The sequence below is a fragment of the Sceloporus occidentalis genome, unplaced genomic scaffold, assembly GCF_023333645.1.
Source record: "Sceloporus occidentalis isolate IW3139 unplaced genomic scaffold, rSceOcc1.0.p SCAF_3, whole genome shotgun sequence".
NCBI lineage: Eukaryota > Metazoa > Chordata > Lepidosauria > Squamata > Phrynosomatidae > Sceloporus > Sceloporus occidentalis.
In genome coordinates this window covers 164,428,595-164,447,487 of record NW_028316983.1, presented here as the reverse complement: position 1 = coordinate 164,447,487, position 18,893 = coordinate 164,428,595, and the positions used below count along the sequence as shown (strand labels likewise).

The 18,893-nt window shown below is 40.9% G+C and overlaps 1 protein-coding gene across 1 annotated transcript; it reads right to left on the bottom strand.

Annotated features, from left to right (window-relative positions):
- Window positions 1-3,514: 3,514 nt before the first annotated feature.
- SMIM13 (small integral membrane protein 13) lies at window positions 3,515-18,688 on the bottom strand. Its single transcript, XM_089516723.1, has 2 exons — window positions 18,003-18,688; window positions 3,515-7,644 (listed from the first exon to the last, which is right to left on the bottom strand). Exons 1-2 carry the CDS (start codon window positions 18,076-18,078, stop codon window positions 7,454-7,456), a joined length of 267 nt encoding a protein of 88 aa, XP_089372849.1. The 5' UTR covers window positions 18,079-18,688; the 3' UTR covers window positions 3,515-7,453.
- Window positions 18,689-18,893: the final 205 nt, after the last annotated feature.

Genomic DNA, 18,893 nt, shown 5'->3' with positions numbered 1-18,893 from the left:
TGCCTTGCCATTTGCCAGGGGCAATTGTCTTGGATCAGCCTTGCCAGAAAAAAGAAAAAAAGAGTTCGGTTGGGTTGATGATCTTCTAAAATGGCTTGAGATTCAGTGGATTACATCCGGGGAAAAGAGCTGGCAAACAAGGGCCCCATTCATACTGGTCTAAAAGACCTGGAAGGAACTGGGCTGATCCGGATGCCCCTCCCCCGAATCGCTCCGTTAGCAAGTGCCCACTACAAATTTGAAATCGAATGCATTTTGACCTGCAAATTAGAAATCGAATGCATTCTGTGTCTGCTGGCGAGGTGGCTGCTGCCAATCAAGCTATCGTCATGGTGACGTTTGCAGGGCATCGGGGAAAGTGTCCTCCCTTTTTAAAGAGCCAGGCACAGGGGTTTCAGCGGCTGAAGCAGGGAGAGAGATGCCTCTCTCTCTCTCTCTCTTTTTTTATAAACCTGTGGGCTTTGGGGTCAGATCTGCCCCTGTCCCAGGCAAAGGATGGGATTGCCATGCATTTTTTTATGCTTTTAAAAGCAACATTAGCTTTCCCTTTGCTTCCCTTGCTGCTCAAGAAGACAAACCATGCGCATATTTGCTCCAAAAAAATTGTTAAAAATGTAACATTGATTGTTTGCAACATTTGTAGCTTCCCCCTCTGCAGAAGGCAAGGAGATCCAAGGATATAAAGTGCAAGCCCAGCTCCATCTGCCTCTGGAATACAAACATAATGTATTCAATGCGCATATTTGCTCCAAAAAAATTGTTAAAAATGTAACATTGATTGTTTGCAACATTTGTAGCTTCCCCCTCTGCAGAAGGCAAGGAGATCCAAGGATATAAAGTGCAAGCCCAACTCCATCTGCCTCTGGAATACAAACATAATGTATTCAATGCGCATATTTGCTCAAAAAAATTGTTTGAATTTGAAAAGGGGGGGGGTTTTGCCTGACATGAGCTCCGTTCGTGACCTGAATTTTTTCCTCCTGCAAGGGAAGGAATGCCCAGTGACAGAGGGCTTTGGGCAGGGGATGCAGGGAAAAGAGGCTCCTAAAGAATGCCTTCCCTTGCTCTCTTCTTCCCAGGGCTCTTTCCTCCTCCCCCTCCCCTCCGATGAGGGGAGGAAATGCCTTGCCCTTTGCCCACCCTCTGACCTAAATCCCTCCCTCAATTTGCCTCGATCGTGATCGAGGCCAAGTTCTCATTCCCAGGACCCGGGATTTTCCAAAAGGTATTTGCGCTGATTTCAAAAACACCGCGCTAGGGGCCATTTAACACGGAACGGGTGTGCAAGCCCCGGATTCGCTTGTGTGAGATTCGGGGTGAGTAGGAACTTCACGTGATTGAATCGGTTTCAGAACCGATTTTTTTTGTAATGTGAATGGGCCCAAGCATAGCTCTCTGATCCTGATTCCAAGCAAAAGCATTTTATATTGGGAACTGAAGCCAAATTTCCACCCTCTGTTTTGTACCTGGCCCTTTTTGTACCATGCAAAGTCTTGTTTTCAGCAAAATTGTGTCCTAAATCACAACTTCTTAAGTGAACTGGCAATTTTTCCTTCCAGTGTGCCAGGGACCAGTACCATATTTGTCTCCATTGGCTACAACTGTTTCTTTCTTTCTTGGAAACTCTCTTGGGACTAGCACCTGATGGCTTGTGGAATGGCACTGGTGGACGGACCACAACATGGAATAGCACTGCCCTAAATATCTAAAGCCTTTGGAAATAATATGGGTCAGAATTGTTGTTGTATGCCTTCAAGTCATTTATGACTTGTGGCAACCCTAAGGTGAACATATTGTAGGATTTTCATGGCAAGATCATTTTAGTGGTTTTCCATTGCCTGTCCATAAGGCTGAGAGAATGTGACCCACCCAAGGTCAGCAAGTGGATTTCCATGGCCAAACAGGGATTTAAACCCTGGTCTCCCGGAGTCCTAGTCCAACACCCAAACCACCACACTACTGACACTCATAGGCCAGAACAAAAGTAGTTAAATAGGCAAGCAAGCTCACACTTTGGATCTCTACATGTTGTTCCCAGTCTGATGAGCAGAACTGAGGTATGGTCCACTTATCATCAATTTCTGTGTGTGTTTTGTTCAAATAGAGTGAACAAAATAATGAAGAGCTTTTCAGACCTGCCATCACTGAAAATATTCCTAAACCTGGTTGAAAGATTCAAAGATATAACCGTGTCAGTCTATAAAATCAGTACGTGGAGAGATCTTGCAGCACTTTTGAGACTAACTGAAACAAAGAAATTGGTAGCGTGAGCTTTCGTAGACTTCAGTCTACTTCCTGCATCTGAAGAAGTAGACTGAAATCTACGAAAGATCATGCTACCAATTTCTTTCAGTTAGTCTCAAAGGTGCTACAGGATCTCTCCACATACTGGTTGAAAGATGCCACCTTGTGGTGAACCATCGAAGTATAAAACATGTTCTTTAGCAATTTTCTTAGCAGGATCATATATCTAGAATGAGAAACCCCAAAACAAATCTATCAAGGTTCTTCCTTCCAAATTTCTCTTCTGGCCCAGCAGGATCATCTACACTCCCTTTGAATTTTACTTGACATACACATCAATTGCCAGTTGACTCCTCCTTACAACCCCCCCCCCCACCCAAAAGACAGACAGAAAGTTATAATGGGAATATATCTGGACCCAATTTAAACTTGCACTTGTTCCAAGTCTTTAAGAGTCCTGCTGCCAAATGATGGTTTTGTTGTCTTAGTGCATCATCCTTGTCTTTGGTCCAGAAAACATATATCACGGCAGTGTTGAAAACCAAATGCTCTCTCTCCATCTCTCTTCTGAGTATTGTTTTCCCTTTGTTCCAAGAACTGTACATGGACAAGTGTGTGATGCTATACAGACCAGTGCCTAAAGATCATCTTCCTCCCTCTTTAGGTCTCATCAGTATATTTTCTACTATTTGTAGATGATTACAGAGTCAAGTCACACATAGTTCTTTCATCCATATATATTTTGTTCCACTTATGTATTTAACTCTTTGAAGGAAAAGTAGGCTAATGCGTAGTACTATAAAACTCCATGCCTTTCTCTTCTTTCTCCTCCTTGACCATCATCTTCACCATGATGATAATGAACAATCAAAATACCAATTAGGGTAGTATGTGTAAGATGGTGTATCTTCAAGACATTTCTGAGTTATGGTGACCGTAATAAGGTTTTCTTGGCATGATTTGTTCAGAAGAGGTTTGCCACAGAATGCTCATCAGGGCAGCATTTGCATTATTGTCGTTGTGTGCCTTCAAGTCATTTCAACTTATGGCAGCCCTAAGGCTATTACTTTACAAACAGAGCACCAAAAACACTAAGAACCAGCCTAGATTTAAATACCCTGTGTGTGATGGATATTTGGACACACCCTGTGTTGTTGTTTACCTTCAAGTCGTTTCTGACTTTCATCACAATAAAACAGAAGCCAAGAGAATGTGATATGTTTTATTGATTGGATATAATTCTTGAAGTGTTAAAAAGTTTAAACATCCACACACCCCAGTCTGTTTCCTAGCACTTTTTAAAGGCTTCTTCTCTCCTACTGTACTGCAAACCCTATGGACTATTTCACACCCGATACAAATTTAAACTCATTGGCCTGAGCTCATTTTGAAAACTTTGCCAAGATGAATCAGATTCTGGCTCAGATTTAGCAAGTCAGTGGAGGAGGGGAGATTTTAATATCATAATATAAAGGATTCTGTAATTGTAGACTTTAATTACCTCCACTAAACCTTGGAACCAGGTATGCTATAAATAAATAAGTAAATAAATAACTGTTGCACCATAAAAGACAGGTAAAATAAGTGTGAGCATTTGTATCATGTTGTATTATTTACATTTTTATTTGTCAAGTTATTAGTGGAGTCAGTTCAAATAAATAAAGGGAGAAAATAATAGTCTACATGATGGATACAGAAACATTTGGTATTTTTGTAAAAACAAAACAAAACAGTGAACACAGATGAAGAACAGAAGTCTCATTTGTTTCAATTGCCATGTACATATAATGATAGACAAGCCTGGAACATATATAGATGTAGGCTAGCTCACTGTATGCTTCCCACATACCGTGAGCAGCAAGCTACTCATTGGTTGTGATGCACTGCAGTACAGTATTTCCTACAAAGCAGGGCTTGGGAACATCTGACCCTAGTGATGTTGTGACTCCAATAACCTGAGAACCAGTCAACTTACCCAATGGTCTAGGGTGATGAGGACTGCAGTCCAACAACATCTCCTCCAGAGTTGCTATAAATGCTTTCAGTTGCTGTGATATACATGAACTAATAGTAAGACTGCACAGTGAGCCCGCACCATACGCGGGTTTCACTTCTGCGCCTTTCAGCATATGCTGAAGCCGCAAGACAATATAATGAATGGTGCACACGCCCACACGCCCCATTGTTTCCAATGGGCCGTGAGCATACATGAGTTTCCTCTTACGCGGGGGGAGGGGGGGGCAGGACGGATCCCATGCATAAGGGAAGGGAGCATTGTATTATTTATCTGAACAACCTGCTCAGTATTTGAGCACAATGTGAACTCTGCTGGCTATATTGCACCACTGATACAAGTGTATTTTGCAAGTTAATGGATCTAAAAGGTGATCTTCGAAGAAAAAATACTTTAGTAATATTTAAGTGTAACTGGCCTTTCATCTTCAACCATATTATGTGCTTGCTTTAGTATCTTCAGCAGTTTTTGTCATCTAATTAAAAGAAGATAGATTTTTGAAAGCTCCTTCTGGTTTTCCAAGTGTATCTATAGCTATCTGGTAAAACTATCCAGCCCCAATAACACTGAAATGGTTGTAAAAGTAAACAGAAAAAAGTAGCAACAAAAATAAAAACTGCAGCTCTCCTCCCCTATCTAGATATGTAAATCTATCATTTAAAATTTGGAGACATCCTGGAGAACAACCTTCAAGTTGTTACTGCTTTTTCCCCTTCCATACACAAAAAGATTCCCAACAAAACAGCTTGTGATTTAAGTGAAATCTGAAGCTAAGAGGGATTTCACATGAGAATGGAAAAATTCCTACTTGTGAAACGAGAAACACCACACAACTTGCAATGTAGACCAACATAGGTACAGACTGACAAAATGTATTTCACACTCTGTGCTAAGTGAAACACACATGGTGTTGGAAGTGACAATCTCCATTTAAACTCCAAGATGTTTCTCTGATAGGAAGACTTCCCTGTTGGAATATGTCCCATTTGTATTAGCTTAACACCACCAGCCTATGCATGTTTGCACAGTTTCACAAAGACCTTCCACATCTTTAATGGGATATATACTACTATTTCTCCAAACAGAGACTTTGTGGAATATCTCTTAAAAAGCCAGCAGGGCTGGAACCATAGCAAAATTGGGATTAGACTTTCTCACCAACACTAAATTAAAAAAAACAAACGAACAGCGAGTGCAACACGAATGTTGTGGGCACAAGATATCCTTTAGGATTTTATAAACACAGGTGGGACTTAAAGGTTCCCCCCTTCCCAGTTGTTTAAATAAAACCCCAGTGTTATCAAGAGTATTGTCATTATATGAATTCCACAAAGCAAACTTTTGTCATGGGGAGGACAGAGAGATGAGGCCAAACCTCCTAAACCCAATGGGCCTTATTTAATTTCAAGCATTTCTTTCAATCACATGGATCTACAAGGAGGCTGTAGTGAAAATCTTATCAATACATCGGGGTTTCATTTGTGACATTTTCAGCCTAAGGGCCACTCCTCACAAACACCTAAATCAAACAGCTAGTCCCAATTACAGTAGACTCATTAAAGTACATAAGAGGTGATTTACCAAGTGTCCATCAACTTCACAAGTCTATTCTTTTTGGGATTGGCAATTAGATATAGGTCATTACTTTTTCAGGCATATAATTCCAAATTTGTTGCTGTGTATTACACGAAACAGGATGATTTGCTACATTCACTAAATATTCCAGCATACCTTAACTAACCCAAAATGAAAATACATTTCCACAGAAAGACTACAGCAACTGTTCTGGGTGTTTGCTAAAATTTCAGGAAAAGGTGGGAGCAGAGAGAGGATATAAGCCATTTATGAGTTCCTAAGAACAGCATCTTCAAATCACTCAGAACCACTCAGCCTTAAAAAAATAAAATAAAACCTAACAAAAAAATGTCCACAGATAATTCAAGATAATTCGTATTCAAGACTCTGCCAGATCATTCAAAGGTTGCAGCTCAGGTTGGCTTGTAGAAAAGCTTGCAGCTTTGACCTGCTTTTAACCATTAAGAAACTTTTCTGTAGTCCTTCCTGAACCGCAGTGTGAGGCAGGGAGCTGAACCAGAAAAAAGCCAAGAGAACTCACCAAGATGCACCCTGGAGTCCAGAAAGAAGTCAGTCATACAATAAACCTGGAGGTATAATCATAACTTCTCATCTACCACCAGTTCAGTGGCTTCTTCTATGACAGTGTCAGTTGCTATTATGATGCTATGATTAATACTACTTTTGCCATAAACTGAGCAGTGATTGCTCATCATTAGAAGACAAAGGAGAAGAATTTGCTAACTGCATCACCTTAAATGAGGAATACCAAATATAAGGTCCCAGCCACACCATTTAGCAATATGGTGAGACTACATTTAAAAAAAGATATCACCCAAGCTTTGTCAGAGTTCTACAACTAGCTTTAACAAATTTTTGGTGCAAAGAAAGTAAACAAGAAAAGTGGGGAGAGGACCCACTTTAAAGCCAATGAATTTACTCCTTTAAAAATTGCACTGGATGAAGTTTGTAACAGACTTATCTCATTTCTGTTAAAGAAAACAGAAAGGATTGATGAAACACTCTGACAGGAGTCTAGCAGGTTGTTTAGTGTTTGTTTTTCTTAAAGCCTCTAAAATTCATATGTTGAAACAAAAATGCCAGCTTCATTATCTGTTTAAGTCAATTCTTAAAACCTTCACATGAGCCTAAAACTGATTTTATCCTACAAGAGAGGCACCCTTTTGAACCATTCCCTAAAGCAGAAAGAACATTACTGCATTCCTCAGTAAGGCTGAAGGAATACAGGTTATTATATATAAAATATATAAATGAAGGTGTACGCTAGATGCCAACTGCAACAACTTGCAGTTTGTGATGAAAGCCATCCATTGTCATTTCAGTTCTGAAAATCTGACCCCATTTGGACTCATGCAAAGGTAAACCAGATCATCAAGGAGAAGACAGGGAGCACACTTTCCTGCAAAGTCCACCCACAAAGTATAGCAGGAATTTCCTTTGGCTAACTTTCTTTTAGCTAGTCCCATCTTCTTCTCCATTAAAACTTTGTCCGAACCTCTTCTGAAGTAACTTGGTTTTTCTTGTTCAATTTGTCAGTAGAACCCAAGCCACATAATTACAAAAGCATTGTCCACCTGAGGATTATCTCATAATCTCATTTTAATCATCTTCGACAGGGACCCTTCGCTGACGTGCCGATTTCTGCCGACTCCTTTGTGGAGTAGTTGGTGCATCCTGTTCCGTTTCTGGCTCAGTGACTTCATGATCTCCCTGTTGGGATCCTGTGTCTCCTATTAGCTCTCGTAGGAACTTGAACTTGGATAAGAAGAGCTGCCACACTACGTACCAACCTAGAGAAGATGCCAACAAAGAAAAGTTACCCTATGAACTATAGGTTAACAGCCCTATATCTACAGAAACTCAGAGCCTCTAAATCAAGGTGAGACTGTTCACAAAGACTTAAGTTTGGATATATTTTCTGAAATATATTATGTCTTAATGCACATTAATACTGCATATAGTCAGACCTCCATACCCATGGATCCTTCATCCATGGATTCAACTATCCACGTCTTGAAAGTATTTATATAAATATCAAAAAGCAAATCTTGATTTTGCCGTTTTATACAAGGACACCTTTTTACTACACCACTGTATTTAATGGGACTTGTGCATCCATGGATTTAGTGTCCACAGGAATCCTGGAACCAAACCCCAGCCGGTTGTATGATGTAACTGGAAAGATTCTTCAGTCCTGACAACAACTAGGTTCTGTGATCTATTCTGCTTAATGAATAAAGCTTTTCGGAATCTACTAAGGGTTGTGTTCCTGGAGCGGAGTTAGCCTGTACATTACAGATAGAGAGCAGAACTGTAGTTCAGGGGACATAGCAGACCTTTCAAGCACCAAACTACATATTCCAGGTTTCTGTACGATAGAAACATGGTACTTAAAGTACTACCACACTATTATAACTGTATAGTCTAGGTACAGTACATTCATCTTAGTTAGAACTGGCAAGTTGGCAACCTTTTTCCACCAAAAAGCCATTCTGATCTATCCATTTGATTGCAGTATTGTTTTAAACTTTGTCCCCATACACATGTATGTTCTAATTTACTGTTGCCTAGACTGGGAAAGATTTGTTTATTTTATCTTAGAAAATATTAGCTACATCTTCCAACATTTTGAAAGGCCACTATGGATAGCTCTCAGGCTCAAAACACAAAAATACAGTGAAAATAATGTGATAGAAACAAGGACAATGCATCAATTAATCCATTAAAATAGAAGAAGAGAGGGCATAGATGGGATCTTTTTGAAAATATACCAGAAGGCTAAAATCAGAGCTCAGAAAAGTTAGTTTTTGAAGTACGGATTCCAGACAAATATTTCCAAGCTCTGATTAAAACAAATTAAAAGTCAACACAGAATGATTTCGCTTGTGCAGCCTTTCTAAAACCCAGGAGAGAAAGTCAGTGGAAGCTTTTTCATGAAAGGGTTCCACAGACTGGGTGCCAACATCAAGAAGGCCCACTCTTGTGTTCGCCTCTTGCACTCCAGAGCTGTGGAACATGGATGAGGGTCTTAGATGTTGTAATGAGGGAGCAAGTTAATGCAGGAAGTGGTGGTCCCAAGCCATTTAGGGATCTATAGATAACTAAGATATCTTCCTGGCATCATGTGGGTTTGATACTGATGATTTTGCTTATGATATGGATGAAACTGATTGATAGCATCAGCAGTCTTTAACATTTGTTCCGTACCAAATTCTATGCAAAATGGGGAAAGCAAGTGGAGAGGGAAAATGAGAAAGAAGAAGAAAAGAAAAGGGGAAGAGTGGAAGAAAATGTACAAATCATAGATTCAAAGTGTAAAATATACAAATTATATAAAATATAAATTAAAAGCCAGTTATACAGTATATCTGTCAGTGAAAAGGGGAGTCTTACAGTAAGCAAAGGTGAAGGATAGCTCTTCAGTGACTTCAGAAGCTTTCAACCACATGCTGGCATTACTTTTGGTGGCTTTACAATCCCTTCAATTTTCTCCATTTAATTTCATCTCATTATTCTTGTTGTTTACCTTCAAGTTGTTTCTGACTTATGCCAACCCTAAGGTGAACCCATCATGGGGTTTTCTTGGCAAGATTTATTAAGAGGAGTTTTGCTTTTGTCTTCCTCTCAGGCTGAGAGAGTATGACTTGCCTAAGGTCACCCAATGGGTTTCCATGGCTGAGCAGGGATTTGAACCTTGTTCCCCAGAGTTGTAGTCAACACTCAGATCACTACACCATGCAGGCTCTTTCATCTCTCTGCTGCTGCATAAATAATGATGTCACCGTCCTTTTATTTCAAGAAAGAGAATATTTCATCTATATGAGACACTATTGAACGTTCAAAGCATTTTTGGATAATAGTGGGAAGATGGCAGACGTCTCCTGCTCTGTACAAAATCACTGTAAGACATCATCCCTAACACATTTCCTGAAGTAGCCGAGTCAATAAAAAAACCTCAACAAATCCACTTCTTCTCAAAGAACAGGTGCATTGTACTGCAGCTGTCAAACGCCTTCAGGGGCATAAGCAGTGCCTTTTTCTGAAGGCCGCTCTTGGCAAAGGAAGAGTTCAAAACACATCTTCTCAGCATTTACGGATGAGTGGCTGTATCAGTCTTGGTCCCAGGAGGATTTGAATAATGTGGGGTGAATGAGAAAAAGCACACTGCCAAGTCTCTTCTTTGGTGTTTTAGTTTTATAAGTAAGTTCACAAAACATTTACTGGTAACTAATAGCCTGCAAAACATTTAACTAGCATGCTAAGAATCAGCACTTGAATGCTACATGCAGACTTCCACAACTAGCATGAAAATACAGGCTTTTAGGGTGAATCCACACTGCACAATTAGAGCAGTTTGATGCCATTTTAACTGCCATGCTCCCATCCAAAGGAAACCTGGGTTTTCTGGTTTAGTCTGAGGTAATTATCATTTCCAGCATCTCAAGGAATGGGTGCAGTGTGTGCACAAGTTTTAAATGTGCAAAAGCACTGCAGAGACCTGGGTCTCTAGGTTCAAAGCCGAGTCCCAAACTGCGAATCTGCATCTTCAGGGGAAATGTAACCCCATCTAACACAAGCTGGATCCTTATTCCCTGATCTGCCTTCCGACTGACCAGAAGCACCTCTGTCTTGTCTGGATTAAGCTTGTTTGCCCTCGTCCAGTGCATTACAGATGACAGACACTGGTTTAGGACCAGGACAGCCTCCTTGGATTGAGATGGAAAAGTGTAATAGAGTTGAGTGTCATCTGTAAATTTACGGCACCGCATCCCAAAACTCTGGACAACCTCTCACAGCAGTTTCACGTATATGTTAAATAGCATAGCAGACAACACAGAACCCCGAGGGACCAATGGCCAATGGCCAGCAGTTCATGCAGGAGTCCCCCAGCACCACCTTCTGGGTTCGGCCCTCTAGGAAGGAACGGAGACACTGTAAAACAATACCTTCAAGTCCCATCCCAAAGAGGCAACCAGAAGGATACCATGGTTGATGGTATTGAAAGCAGCTGAGAGGTCCAGCAGAACCAACAGGGACACACTCCCCCTGTCCAGTTCCCAGTGTAGGTCACCCACCAAGGTCTCTGTCTCTGTTCTGTAACCAGGCCTGAAACCAGACTGACATGGATTTAGATAATCTGCTCTATCCAAAAACCCCTGGAGTTGGGAAGCTATCACACTGGCCAAGCTCTATTTTTAAACCACCCTGGTGGTTGTCCTCAAGGAGTGGTGTTGGGTGCCTTCAAGTAATTAGTGACTTATGATGACCCTATGGCAAACCTAGCACAGGGTTTTCTTGGGAAGATATGTTCAGAGGAGGTTTGCCTTTGTTTCGGTGAGGCTGAGAGCACGAGACTCCTCCAGGATCAACTAGTGGGTTTCCATGGCCAAGTGGAAATTTGAACCCTGGTTTCCAGCATTGTAGTCCAGTGCCCAAAACACTGCATCATACTGCCTCTCAAAGAATAGCACGCTGGCATTGTCTACACCAGTGATGTATTTAACAACTCGCCCACTTGACATATAGGATCAGGATTTCCATGTGGGCAAATAAGCAGGCGGCCAGAGGGAGGGACAGACCTCTCTATTCCTCAGCCTGGTTGCTGTGAGAGCTGTCTCTCCCCAGCCAGCATGGAAGTGCATCGAGTTGGCAGAGAAAGGGTGCCTTGGTCCATCCATCCTGTGTTGGCCTCCCAGGGTCCCAAGATGCTATGCAGAGGCAAAGGATCCCAAGTACAAAAGCCAGCTGGACCTGTGATTGAAACTTCCTCCAGAGCCTTCAATGGACTCAGGTTACCCTTCTTACCAGATGGCAGCAGAACCATACTTCAGTGCTGGGGGTGGCATTCTCTAGCACATCTAAAGCAGCAGACTAGTTTCGGGGGGGGGGGGGCAGTAGAGGCTGTGCCGCATACATACTTCTGTTCTCCAGGCTGCTCTGCCACATGTGCTGCTTGAGGCAGTCATCTCCCTCTGCCTAATGGCAGGGCTGGCCCTGCAGCTTTCTTGGTAGAAATCAACTTTTTTGGTACTAATCTAAGGGTGTCTCCATAAAACACAGTTAAAGCACTTTGATACCACTTTAACTGTCATTCTTATACCTTGTGAAATTTAGGGATCTGCAGTTTGCTGGCAGGATTTTCTGCTCCAGGGAGCTCTAGTGTTGTAGTTCAAGGTAGTAGAGGTGTTTAAAACAGAAAGCTTTTAAAGAACATCCTGAACATTAAAGAACATTAAATGTTTGCTTTTTTGAAGTGCTTTTATCTTTTTACATTGTATTCTATTTTTAAACAACTGATCGGTTTTAACACTGTAATGATTAAATTCCATTTTAATTGTCACTTTTGTAAGTTTTTTTAATTGTACTGTGTTTTTAGACTGTAAGCTACCTTGAGTCCCAATTTTGAGGGGAAAGCAGGGTGCAAATAAATATAACAAGAACAATGACTAGGGGATTCTGGGAGTTGTAGTACAAGGAAGCAATTTTTCTAAGCTCTGGTTTAGAAGTTCTTGATCAAACATGCTGCAGAAATAATCCAGTTTGAGGCAGCTTTAACAGCCCTGCCTCAGTGCGAGGGAATCCTGGGAATTGTATTTTGTTGTGGCCCCAGATCTCTGACAGAGAAGGCTATGTCTCTCTATTCCTCAGCCTGGTTGTCTCACAAAATATAGTTCCCAGGATTTCCTCGCACTGAGCCAGGGCAGTTAAAGTGGTCTCAAATTGGATGTTTTCTACAAGAACAGGCTTTTGCAAGCAGATGCCACAAAATAGGTACTATGTAGAAGGGCACATGGAAGCCCTGCTCCCAACATGCTTAGGTATGTAGATTAAATGGCATAAAGGTCTGAAAAGAGGTTCTCAACAAGTTTGGCAGAAAGTACTCAAAGACCTTGGCACTATCTCCTGATAGCTCTGATGTATCAGGGCTTGTGTACTGGTAAATGCTTGCATAGGGCTCATCTCTAGGCTGTATTTCACCAAAGTGTGAGAGAGAACACTTACAGGACTCATGCCCTGCCCTAACCTGGATGGTCCCAACCCACCATATGGTTTTCACCCTCCCACCATTCTTACAACAACAGGATGAGACAGGCCAGGCTCAGAGAGAGTGGTTGTCTCAAGATCACCTGGTGAATTTCATGACATTGGGAACTAGAAGCTGGTTCAGGTCTCTTACTATAGATGATGATGATGATGATGATGACGACGACGATGATGATGATGATGATGATGATAGCAGCTTTATTTTTACCCTGCCTCTGTCTGTCAAAAGACAATCGAGGGGGCTTACTATTTAAAAAATTACAACATCCCATATCCCAATTATTCCCTCCCTCCCCTAAAACATCAATTAAACACTATACAGGTAGAGTCTTCCTTATCAAGAATTCCAAAATCCAAAATATTCCAAAATCAATAATTGTCCATATGGGTGGCTTGGATAGTGACACCATTCCTTTCTGATGGTTCAATGTACACAAAATTTGGTTCATGCACAAAATTATATAAAAATATTGTGTAAAAAATTACCTTTAGGCTATGTACATAAGGTGATATGAAATATATATATATAAATCATATTTAGACTTGGGTCCCATCTCCAAGATAACTCATTATGGATATGCAAATATTCAAAATCTAAAATACTTTTAGTCCCAAGCATTTTGGATAAGGAAGATTCAACCTGTGCCATCTGTTTCTTTCTTCTCCTCAGATGCATATATTCCCACACAGAGTTTAGAGTTAACAAGTTAAAAATAACATAGTTATCTGTAAGTAGTTATTATTTCAGATAACAAGGATGTAATGGTGTTGCATTTTCAAAAAATAACATACTGTTCAGGAGCAAAGCTACTCTATGGGTGAAACTTTCCAAAGTTTATTTTAAAAGATTTTCTTTACAGCATTCTCAGAGGCATTTTAAGAGGAATTCTTCAGTCCTTTTAGCTGGTGATGCCAATAAACCATCTGCAAGTGAACGATGTGCTCTGCCACAGAACTTTGGCCCAGCAATATAGACATTCATCCCACTATCAGCCAAGTTAGACAGTTTTTTTCAGCACTACAGATGTCTGCCTAACCTGTTTGACTAGAGAGAAATAGGAGAGGAAAATAGACGAGTGCAAGATGTTCTGGAGGACAGGACTCGGAGCAATGAATTCTGATTATAACAAAAGGAGGTTTCAACTGGACATTGGGAAGACCTTCCTGAAAGCAAGAGCTATTCGACAGTGGAACAGACTAAGTTGGAAAGTGGTGGGTTTTACCATTGTTAGAGTTTCTGAAGAGGTCAGATGGTCACCTCTTGGGGATTCCTACAATGGCAAGGGATTGGGCCAGATAAATAAATAAATAGGCTGCATCCACACAGCAGAAATAATCCAGGTTGACACCACATTAATTGCCATGGATCAATGCTATGGAATTCTGGGAATTCTAGAAACTACAATTTCCAGAATCCCATAGCATTGAGACATGCCAATTAGAGTGCAGCACAGATGCAGCCTATTTATTTATTTAATTTCATCTTTATGCTGCCTTTCTCCTAAAAAGGGACCCAAGCTTATGAATAAGCCATTGGGCAAATGATACCATCTATCTCAGTATCCAGAGACTCTATTTTCTGCTTCCAGCCCAAATCTATGCTCAGTGAGCAGTAGACTAGTTCCATCAGCAGAACTGCTTGCATTAAATATTTACGCACAGCAGCACTTAGACACTACCCGGAGCCTGCTTTTATTTAATGACAATGTCCAAAAAGAGTCGGTCTTCATGGCTGCTGTTTGGGAATTAAAAACTACTGTTTGAACAGGGTGCCGATGGCATACTTAGAGGCTGAATAGGCTGTCTATTTCAATGCTAGATTGGGGCTGCAGGAACTACATGCTGTGGCCCCAATCTGGCCTTTCCGCAGCACAAAAAGGAGCCACAAAAAGCAGCTCCTTTCTGCACCGCGGAAAGGCCACCATAGCCATTGGTGCAGCAGCTTTTCTACACTCCTTTGGCGCTGCGTCATCAGGATGCAATCACAGAAACGCCATGATGCTGCCCACTGTGTGGTGGGGTGCATGGCATCATGCTGGCATGGGAGTGGAGTCAGGGCATGCATCTTGTGGACACAATGCCCCCACTCTGCCCTAATGCCGGCCTTTATGGCCAGTCTGTCGAGCCCCTTACTCTACATCACAAACAAACCTTCTGATCAGCTTGGCTCCTCTGGAAATAAATACAGATAAACATCTCTGTTATTATCTTAATTTTCTGTCAGTTTCCACCGCAGCCTTATCTTTCTCCACTCCCTAAAGCTAGCATAATGAAGACAGCATGGAAGAAGCAGTTTGATCATCAGTGCATTAATCTTGATTCGTTTCCATTTCCTGCCCAAGGAAAGCAAAAGCTGTTTAGCTGACATGTGAGATTTTATTAGCTAAAGATGAAGAAAGGAACAGGAAGGCAGCCTGAGGAGTGTGATTGAGAACAGTGCTGGGTTTCTCATAGGTACTGCCCTCTCCTGACTGTTTGCAAGGCAGCAGCATTTCAATTGAGTGATTCACTTTTCAGCTTGAGATTAATGGAAAGAAGGAACTGGATCATTTATCTCCCACATCACACGAAATCCATTCTCAGGAATCGAAGGATTTCCTAACCATCCACCCACTGCAATAAAGCACAGGTGTACAATGCATCCATTCATGGCCTTCTTGTCATAACATTCATCCTCTTGTCATAATATTTCTCCCTATTAATAACAGTATTCAGTAATCCAACTGGATTAGCTAAATAATAATAATAATAATAGTAGTAGTAGTAGTAGTAGTAATAGCCGGCGTGGCACAGTTTGAATATTGGACTACAATTCTGGACATCAGGGTTCAATTCCCCAGCATAAAAACCCCTCTGATTAATTGATTCCCAGGTTGACTATGAAATCCACTGGGTGACTGGGCATGTCACACTCTCTCAGCCTCAGAGGATGGCAATGGCAAACTCCATGATAGGTTAACCTTAGGGTCACCCTAGGTTTTAAAAAAATGACTTGGAGGCACAACAACAATAATAATATAAAATCACAGCTTAAAATCACATCTAGCATCAAGAAGAGAAGTGGAGAAAAAGTTAGTGTAGTGGCACAGCTAGAGTCCTGGGCCAGGACACAGGAAGCTTGGATTCAAATCTTTCCGCAGCCATGAAGCTCACAGAGTGACCTCGAAACAACACCATTCTCTCTCAGCTTAACCTACCTGAAAACAAATCTTGCTTTGAGGCAAAACTGGGGATGTGAGTCATTTACAAGCACCAGAAAGACAGGATATGCATGTAATCAGTAAATAAAATAGGCAATGCATCATGACTGTCAGTATTATTACTGTATCTGGGGAACTAGGCTCAAGTCTACGAACACTCATGCTAATAACTTCCAAGATTTCAGTTAGTCTCAAAGGTCCTGCAGGATTATTGTATTATATATTATATTTATATCCTACTTTTTCTCCAAAATTGGGACTAAAAGTGGCTTACAATCTAAAAGTACAGTAAATTCCAGTGTGGTGTATCAGTTTGAGCATTGGACTATGACCCTGGAAACCAGGGTTCGATTCCCATCTCGGACATGAAACTCACTGAATGAACCTGGGCAAGTCACATTCTCTCAGCCTCAGAGGAAGGCAAGGGCAAACCTCATATGAACAAACCTTGTGAAGAAAACCCCATGAGAGGGTCACTTAAGGTTCGCCATGAGTTGGAAATCACTTGAAGGCACACAACACACACAATTAAAAACATACAAAAGTGACAATTAAAATTAAACTACTATATAAAAAATAGAGAGAGAGATCATACTGAATTTCTAGACTACTGGAAATCATTACTGTTTTGGGAGCTAGAAGACTGAAAGGGGAATGACAAAATAATAATAATAATAATAATAATAATAATAATAATTTATGGAGCAGGTGGGTTTTAGCTATTTTAAAAAAAATTTGCATGTGTTTATTGCGATTTTATTTTATGTTTAGATTATTTTAATTGTCTTGAATGTTATTGAGATTTTTTCAAATACAAGATAAATCCATAAATTAAATAATAAGTTCATGCTATCAAATTCTAGATTTCAGTTAGTCTCAAAGTTCCTGCAAGATTATTATATTATATATTGCATTATATACAGTATATCCCACTTTTCATACAAGATCATACAAGCTGCCCTGGAAGTGAAATATAAGACTTACTGCAAAGCATGAAGAGGAGGACACAGTGACAACAACATCATAACAAAATAATAATAATAATAATAATAATAATAATGTTCATGCCACCATGATTTCAGTTAGTCTCAAAGGTGTGCAAAGCTTTTATGTTACAGTATATATTATATATTATCTTCCGTTTTTCATACAAGATCATACAAGATGCCCTGGAATATAAATACAGGACTTACCACAAAGCATGAATCGTTGTTGTTGTTGTTCATAAATTTAAATAATAAATAAGTTTATGCCACCAACCTTTAGATTTCAGTTTGTCTCAAAGGTGCTGCAATATTATTATACTATATATTACATTATATATATATATATATATCCTGCTTTTCATACAAGCTGCCCTTATATGATCTTGTATAGGACTTATCACAAAGCATGAATGATATTAGTAGTAGTAGTAGTAGTAAATTCAAATAATAAATCAGTTCATGCCACCAACCCCTAGATTTCAGTTAGTCTCAAAGGTGCTGCAAGATTATATTATTATATTATTATATTATATTGGTACATTTGATGAAGTGTAAATGGATGATTTTAGAAATGATTAATAAAGATATATGAAAAGGGGGAAAAGATTATTATACACGCACAATATCCTGCTTTTCATACAAGATCATGCAAGCTGCCCTGGGAGATAAATAAAGGACTTACCACAAAGCATGAATGACATTATTATTATTATTATTATTATTATTATTATTATTATTATTATTCATATACTGTAATAAATAGGTTCATGCCACCAACCTCTAGATTCCAGCAAAGTCTCAAAGGTGCTGCAAAATTATTATATTGATATAGATTACATATTATTATATCCTGCTTTTCATGCAAGACCTGATACAAGTTGCCCTGCTGGGAGATAAAACCAGTAATGGACTACTCACCACAAAGCATGAAGAGGAGGACACAAGCCAAGGTGGCCAGGAGTGACAGCAGTGTCAGGCCAATGGTTTGCCACATTTTCACCCTTAAGAGAGGGCTGCTGGGTCTTCACAGTCTGCTGGGCTCCTTAATGGTGAGGAGGAGGAGGAGGAGGAAGAAGAGGAGGAGGAGGAGGAGGAGAGAGCCAGCAACATCCTGACCCCACTTAAGAGGCAAGGGGTGGCCACACAACTCACACCTTGGCTGCCTGGAGGGCAATGGCCCTCTCCCTATTATCCCCTTCCTCCTCCTCCTTCCCAAGACCTTCAAGTTGGGAATCAAGAGGCAGGGAGTTCCAAAGGTTGTTGCAGCAGCAGCAAAGGAGGGCGCCAATAAAAAGCAGGCAAAAAGTGTGTGTGTGTTAAAGGCTTTGCAGAGTTGGAAAACAAAGATGAGGTGTTATAAGATAGACTGCATCTGAACCCAGGAGAGAGGATCTACTCTGTACCCTCCCAACCTCCAAAATCCAGACGCCTCTATTATTCCCTATGAGGGAGGGAGGGAGGGAGGGAAAGAAAGAAAGAGAGAGAGGAGAAAACCCCCTTCAACGCAGAATGGTTTCTCCCCCTCCCCGGCAATCCAGCCGCAGCAAAAGGACCCACTCGCCGGGAGAGGGGGGGAGCTTCGCCTCCCATCACCCGGACATGGCTCTTTTCTCTCTCTCTCTCTCTCTCTCTCTTTCGCTCAGCAAGGGGGCCGATGGGAAATGTAGTTTAAAAGGGGGAGGGAACTAGGCCTGCAAGCGCTAGGGAGGCGTTGAGGGGAAAACATCAATTCCCATCATGGCTTGCGAAGGAGGCCCATCCTTTCCAGAGAAAGCAAGCTGGGGAAAGGGAATAGAGATTGCCACAGAA

What these genes read in the sequence shown, in the direction of transcription:
- SMIM13 (XM_089516723.1), bottom strand. Translation starts at nt 18,078, where the DNA reads ATGTGGCAAACCATTGGCCTGACACTGCTGTCACTCCTGGCCACCTTG. An exon ending in CCTCCTCTTCATGCTTTGTG is followed by an intron (nt 7,645 to 18,002) that starts GTGAGTAGTCCA and finishes CATCTTCTCTAG; the next exon opens with GTTGGTACGTAGTGTGGCAG.